This window comes from Miscanthus floridulus, chromosome 12 (assembly GCF_019320115.1).
Source record: "Miscanthus floridulus cultivar M001 chromosome 12, ASM1932011v1, whole genome shotgun sequence".
NCBI classification, from domain to species: domain Eukaryota; kingdom Viridiplantae; phylum Streptophyta; class Magnoliopsida; order Poales; family Poaceae; genus Miscanthus; species Miscanthus floridulus.
The window spans coordinates 4,476,470-4,483,563 of record NC_089591.1 but is presented as its reverse complement, the minus strand read 5'-3'; the positions used below and the strand labels follow the sequence as shown (position 1 = coordinate 4,483,563).

Here is a 7,094-nt window from a genome sequence, read left to right as displayed (position 1 = left end):
CAAGTACCATGCGATTTTGAACCTGAAATGAGAAGCTAATAGTTGCTTTTGCATTGGGAACCCTGGTCTATTTCTAAATTATTAGAGCATCAATTCTTTTATTTTTCTCTTATATTTTTACATTGGGAACCCTATCTTTTCTCCTATCCTTGCTAGCAGATCCTCCTCTTTCTGTGTTGCTAGCTCTTCGCAGGGGCCTCGCCGCCGTGCCGCTCATGGCCTCGCCACCGTGCCGCCCGCCCGTGGCCTCGCCACCGCTGCCACGCGCTCGCGTTGCCGTGGCCTCCATGTCTTTTCACCCGCAGATGGACGACGAGCCGGGAGAAGCTCGGTTTTGGGGCTCCGTCCGCGCAGCACAAGAAATGCTCTGGCTCCCTTGCGGCTTCGGCAGCGGAGCTGGTTTACTCATCGGTGTTTGGCAGGGCTTCGGCCAGAGCCGGAGCCGCTCGCGGAGCCCCGCCAAACGGCTCCTTAGACACACACCACACCCTATACAGGTCGTCTATAACGACCAAAACGAAGCGAAACCGAGGTGGACGGACCGATGAATGAGTGACCTAGCTATCGAGCTGGAGCCGCTATCTGGTGACCCGTCCTTGTCGCTTATATTATCACGTCTAGATCACGTCGCCTCTCCATTCCACATGCATATATGTATGCACAAGTATACACGCGTAGATAGATCCCTTTTGGTCGTCTCCTTTTCGATCAATGTGATGCACGCATACACAATGTAATGCACATACGTGTGGGTTGAACTAGCTAGCTTCCAAAGTTGGCTAGCAAGCAAGCTACACCATACCTACCTGCATGCTGCGGGCGTTACGTTAGTCACAGTTGTGTGTATATGTACGTATGCTAGCTGCAGTGTGTGCGGTGTGGTCGGCAAGACCGATGGATCGGATCAGGACACTCCACCGGCAAGCGGGGCCATGCCCATGCATATATAGCAAGAGGGAGAATCGTAGGCGCCGGAATATTACAGTGCAGTGGACGCGAAGCAACGAACCCACCTCTCACCATACGGCAATAAGCCCAGCTGCAGCCAACACCACATGCAGCTAGGCGGGTGCGGCTGGCTGATACTACAACTTACCATCCACTACGTACTCATCCAGCGCAACATCTATCTGTCTCTCTCAACCTAGCTCTCTCTAGCTCCAACGACGACGACGACGTCCATTGCAACTACATTCCCACTACGATCCATCGGTTGTTTTGTCTTGTCCTATAGCTAGTCTGCTGGCTGGCCTTATTCGTTCGCATGCATACATACATAAATATCGTCTCCGGCGACCGATCGGTTGATTCAGTTGGACCGCGCGCGGTAGCTAGCTACTTCAGCTAGACTCCAGCAGCAACATGGTAGGAGGAGGAGGTGGAGAAGTCATCGGCGGCCGCAGTGGCGGCCGCGGCGAGGTGGTGGTAGTCGGCCGAGCGGAGATCGACACCAGGGCGCCGTTCCGGTCCGTCAAGGAGGCCGTCGTCCTCTTCGGCGAGAGGGTCCTCGCCGGGGAGCTCTCTGCTGGACGGCGGCCACTCTCCGTCAGCGAGGTAACAATATAACTAGACATGCACATTCCTTAAATTGATTCAGGCAATCCAGTAAACTTCCTATCAAGTCTCTTGCATTATTGACAAATATGCATGCAGGATATATTATTAGACTGAATTAATATGCTACACTGCTTCCTACATGGTGGTGTGTGTGGCATGATAATCATCGATCCCTGACACAGTCGTATGATACTAGCTATAGTTACTTGCTAGCTAGTCTCTAAGCTACTACCTCGATCCGTTGGTTTCTTGTAGGCTAGTCTTTAAATGTTGATGATGCTAGCTATATTCTATAAACTCTATCAAACATAAGTTAGTTTGATTTGACTATGATCGAACGTAGAATTGTACCTTTTTTGGACAGAGATAGCGTATTCGATATATTGCTAAAAGATCATAGCGATATTAAAAGATATTTGAAATACAAACCTGTTTATATAATAACTTTATGTACTAAGCATGCACGCACACATAGTATTATTAATTCGCCAAAAAAGCATGCACATAATTTAACTAAATCGTTGGCCAAAATTAAATTTATGATACTTGACATTTTTAAACGTTAATACGCCTAATAATAAAAACAAACGGAAGGAATATATCTTACTAATTAGACACAGCAATATTGAACAAGTACTGCAACTTTATATGTCTGCTATATATCCTATGGATATTTTGTACACATAGAAGAAAATATATTTGGAAATAAATAGTTTTCATGTCTGTCTTGACTGGTTAATCTCCTTTAGTTGATAGATAGATGTAAAATAAGGTGGGATAGCTGGCTACCAAGATGTCAAAATAAGTGCATCATCACTGTCTATTCCTTTCTTCAGGGCCAAGTAAAAAAGGTGCTACAAAAGCAGCATAGACTTCTTTACCAAATGTACATGTTCCTTGCTGTAAGCATGCATCTTCTTCCTACTAACCCACGCACTAATCAACAAAGATACATGCATGCATGTTGATACCTTCCAGAACCCTGCAGCTATCTATTTCACACAACACACTTGGATCACTTTTGGTCACAGTAAAGTAGTACTAGCTCCCTATATATGTAGATTGAAAATTTTAAAAGTGCATGCATGTGCATCAAGACTGTTAAGGTATGTTCCTAGCTTGCACCTGAATTAAGGAAGCTATAAAGGTGTACTCCATCTGCCTACAACCTCCATTAACTTGATGATGGCAATTGTGTACTGTGATTAGGTGCCCTAATCATCACTAGCATATAAAGTTAGCCTTTTAGTCGCTTATGCATATATTCTAATAATATCATTATTATGGCCATGGATGGGACCTGGTAGCATCAGTTATTCAGTTACCTAGACTAATTTGCACCAAAAGTGATATATAGTATGTATGCTCGACTTTATAGAGTAGGAAAAACATGGAAACTTAACATATTGATTCACTTTCCATAGAATTCATATCTGATATTCGTCCCTTATAAAAAATTTCACTATCAGTTTTTATGCATTTGCTTATATTCAGTTAATAGGAAAAAACTACCTGTTACTGATAATTAAGTTCCTTTTGTTTTATTTTTTAATATATATGCTCCCATGCATTTCCATTCCCTAGCACACTCGATCGATTGCACAGAATCGAGTGGCGGCAACAAGACCCAACCACCACGCCGTGAGCGTCGCCGCCGGCGCGGTCACCACCGCTACGCCACGCCCCGTGCCACCACTCACCGCGGAGCTGGAGGAGGCAAAGCAGAAGCTGGAGAAGGAGCGGGAGGAGAAGCAGAAGATGGCCGGGTGCATCCAGACCCTACAGGAGGAGCTCAGCCACGCTATGATGGAACTCAAGAGGCTCAAGGCGCGCAACGACGAGGAGGCCGGAGCCAAGGTCATCGACCTGGAGATCGACGAGGGCCTCCACTTCACCGAGGCCGCTGAGAAGCAGCCGGCGCCGCCACGGGGCGTCACCGCTGACGGCAGCCTCGCTGCTGCCGGAGGCGAGCTCCAGAAGAAGAGGTACGTGACGTTCGCCGACCCGCCGACGGTCGCCGCCACCGCCGCCGCATGCCGTGCGCCGCCGTTGCCGGATGTGGTGATGGAGCTGCACCGCGCGCCGCCCCATCAGCCCCACCAGCCGCAGCCGCATTACTACCGGGAGCCGCGGTTCCAGAGGCAGATGTCGGCCGGGCACGAGGCCGCCAAGGCGATGGCGGAGGAGGGAAGGAAGAAGAAGAAGCCGCTCATCCCGCTGGTGGGCGCGCTCTTCATGCGGAGGAAGAAGAGCAGCAGCAGCTGCCACGATGACGCGGCGTTTTGATCCAATATTCAATACATCATCATACATGCATATATGCATCCATGCATGTCAGAGCCTGCTTTCATTTTTATTCTTTTTTTATATACATGCCTACTAGTTAATGGAATTAATGCACACTGCTTATGGACCTTTGAATAATAATAAACATATATGTGTATCCAACACAAAAATATAACACTGATTAGCAAGTTTTGATCCCTGTGACTGCATGTAAGGAGATTTGTATCTCCGGAATCGGTTGAGATGGCTTCTGGGGTGTAGCCGTTTGGATACTGGCCAGTTGAAATATGCGAGCAAGAGCTATTGCTGTTTCCAAGTCTTGAGGTTCTTGTAGTTCAATATCTAGTCCCAGAGTAGATGCCAATCCTGCTGTGTATAGCATTACTTGTTGAGTGGCATAGAGACATGTCAGCTTTGTTAGATTGAGGAGAAATTGTTTGGTGTATATTCGTCCAATTCTTCTATCTATCGTGTGCTTGAGAGTTGGCCCAAGTGGTTGTGATCAGAGTGTACTGCAGACCTAAGCGTTTACTAATGGTCGTAGCGAATTGTGACCATGATGTGTTGGATTCCTGTTCTAATCTAATGAACCATGTGAGAGCTTGCCCTTGCGAGTGGAATGCTGCGAGCTGTGTTTGATCCTCCTCTCTAGTATTTTGGGTTAAATTTTTTTTACGCATCTATATAGACACCTGATGAGTCCTCGTTCAAGTTGTACTTTGTGAAAGTCAATTTTGTGGATGCTTTGTTACTGTTTTTGTTGATGTTGATCTGGTCTCTGAATCTCCTTGTCGGTGTGGTGGTGGTACTGTTGTAGGAGGTTGAGCTGTTGGCGGCGGTTTCACCTGTTCGGTTAAGATCTGAACTGGTGGAGGTGTCCGCAACAATCCCCCTTCTTGGTGGTGGCACGTAAATAGGAGTCTCTGGAGTTCTGTCCTCTGCTGAAGGTGGGCACTTTTGGTGCCTCTAAAAAAATTGTCCAATTCCTTCGTCCAGTGATTGATGACGCTACAAATATCCTCCATGGAGATGGATCACAATATGGCTCTGAATACTAAGTTGTCACGTGCATGTTTTCCTAGGCTGCTGGGGCTGGCTAGGGCCTGGCTGAGGCAGCTGCGGCAGTCTGGGAGCTGAGGACACGACTACTGTTGGCTGGGAGCTTGTAGGGGCAGATGAGGGCACGAGCGCAGGGAGCAGCGGCAGCGCCCACAGCTGGTGGGCACGGTTGCGAGAGAGGGAGAGGGAGTCGGCGTCGAGGAAGGAGCAGAGAGAGATGGCAGCTATAAAAGAGAAGAGCGAGGATAAGAGATAAGAGATTAACCCTAAACTTGCTTTCTAGATCGACCTCCCCCCTATGTATATAGGGGCTAATAAGAATACTAATAGGCTTTGGGTCTGTTTATCAATAGAGCTCATAAACCCTACTACTACTTTTAGATCTAATTTATAACGGCTGGGCCTAGGCCCCTCTCTAATAAATTAGCCCACTATCACTACTACACAAAAACTTTTACAAGGCATTTCCAAAATAGCCTCCGAGGCGGTTGGGCCGGTTGCTAGCCTCAGTTATTCGTGGCAGGGTAGCCAGCCTAGCTACCGCCTCGGTTAATGCTTAACCGAGGCGGGCAACTTAACAGAACCGCCTCGGTTAATGCCTATTAACCGAGGCGGTTGACCTAACGAAACTGCCTCCTAAAATCTATGAACCGAGGCGGGTCTTAAAAATGCCTCCATTTTCAAAGGCGGACCTCCTAAATGGCCTGCCTCGGTTAATATTCTTGAGGCCCAGCAAAAAGCTCATATCCAACGGGTTTACATATATACAAAGGGAGCAAGCGTTTCCCACACTCAGTCGCCTCTTCCCTCCCTCAGCCCGACTCCTCTCCCCAGCCCTGACGCCTCCCTTAGCCCGACTCATCTCCCCATCCCGCCGCCCGCTCCCTCCACTATCTATGAAAGGTTTTAGTATAATGATGCTCCAGATTGCTTATCCCCTCTTGATGCCAGCACTTAGCGAAGATGGAGATGAACTGGCCTATGAAAGGTTGGCGCGGCCAGTCTTTCTAGTATTATCTTGATGATGTACTGAAAGAAAACTATAAATTTAATCTAGAATAGATTTGTGTTCTCAGTTACTGGACTTGTCTTTTTTTTATACTGATTATGGTCACAAACTTACATACTCTTCTGACCTTACTAATATGTGCTATGTTGGTCTTGCAGCAGGGGAGGAGAGGCGTGCACCCAAAACTCATTGAAGCGGCTGGAGCTGGGGTTGGTGTACACATCTTTGAGATGTTAAGTTGCTTGTTCACTTGCATATGTGCATATAAGTATATGTGGTGCATGGCCAGCTTTGTGTTGCATTTCAGATAATACATGAGCTGAAAATAAGGCAGCACACACTAGTAGTTGGAACTGAAAAATATGTTTTGTTTTTTCAGGTGGAAGGCGCTAGATGTAACGTGATTATTTTGTGTCAGCAAGCACATCAAACATTTTGTGAGATGGAGATGAAACATCGATGGATGCTAGTTGCTTTGGATTATATAGCATTTTGTAAAGAACTGCTTGGGGATGGATGCTAGTTGCTTTGGATGATGTAACATTTTGTAAAGAACTCCTTGGGCATGTTAGTTGTGAGGTGTGCAAGCTAGACTTGGTGTGTTGTGAAGAATACTGTAATTTGGTGTCTCATGTTACTATGAGGTGTGCAACCCAGCATGACTATTACATGTACCAATTGACATTAATGAAATCTAAGCTATGTCATTGTGACTCAATTTTGTGTCTCATGTTGAATGTGACCATGTATGTTTCATGTCTAAACGAATACGTAATTTGGTTAATGTGAGATTAATAATGTATTTTTGCGTCATGTGATCTATGCATTGGATTGTTGGTTGGTATAAATCCCTTTGGCCTTGGACCGTTGGACGGTAAAACAACTATATGTCATCAGCTTGTTGGTCGGTATTTCTTCAGCATTCTGTCAGACTATCGGTCGCTAAAAGTATGTCGGTCGCTATAACCCTATCCCGACGCCACTTTCAGCGACAGCAGTTAAGTGCTGGCATAGATCTATACCGACAGATAGTGCGTCTCTATATACACCTATAGCAACCAATGGTGCGTCGCCATTCTAGGGCTGTGGTGTAGTGCCCCTCCTCCAACGGTGGCGGCGCTCGTGCTGGCGAGCTGCAGATCCAGCTCCGGCGCAGCGAATCTTGCTCCAGTGCGGCGGATCC

The 7,094-nt window shown here is 46.9% G+C and overlaps 1 protein-coding gene across 1 annotated transcript; it reads left to right on the top strand.

Annotated features, from left to right (window-relative positions):
* The first annotated feature begins 1,216 nt into the window (after window positions 1–1,216).
* On the top strand, window positions 1,217–4,344 carry LOC136498160 (WEB family protein At2g17940-like). The gene is made up of 2 exons (XM_066494115.1): window positions 1,217–1,554; window positions 3,142–4,344. The coding sequence occupies exons 1-2, from the start codon at window positions 1,363–1,365 to the stop codon at window positions 3,841–3,843; spliced, it is 894 nt and encodes a 297-aa protein (XP_066350212.1). The 5' UTR covers window positions 1,217–1,362; the 3' UTR covers window positions 3,844–4,344.
* The last annotated feature ends 2,750 nt before the right edge of the window (window positions 4,345–7,094 follow it).

Excerpts from the sequence above, each read along its gene's own strand:
- LOC136498160 (XM_066494115.1), top strand. The coding sequence starts at position 1,363 with ATGGTAGGAGGAGGAGGTGGAGAAGTCATCGGCGGCCGCAGTGGCGGC. Across the intron at positions 1,555-3,141 it reads GGCCACTCTCCGTCAGCGAG|CACACTCGATCGATTGCACA; the intron begins GTAACAATATAA and ends TCCATTCCCTAG.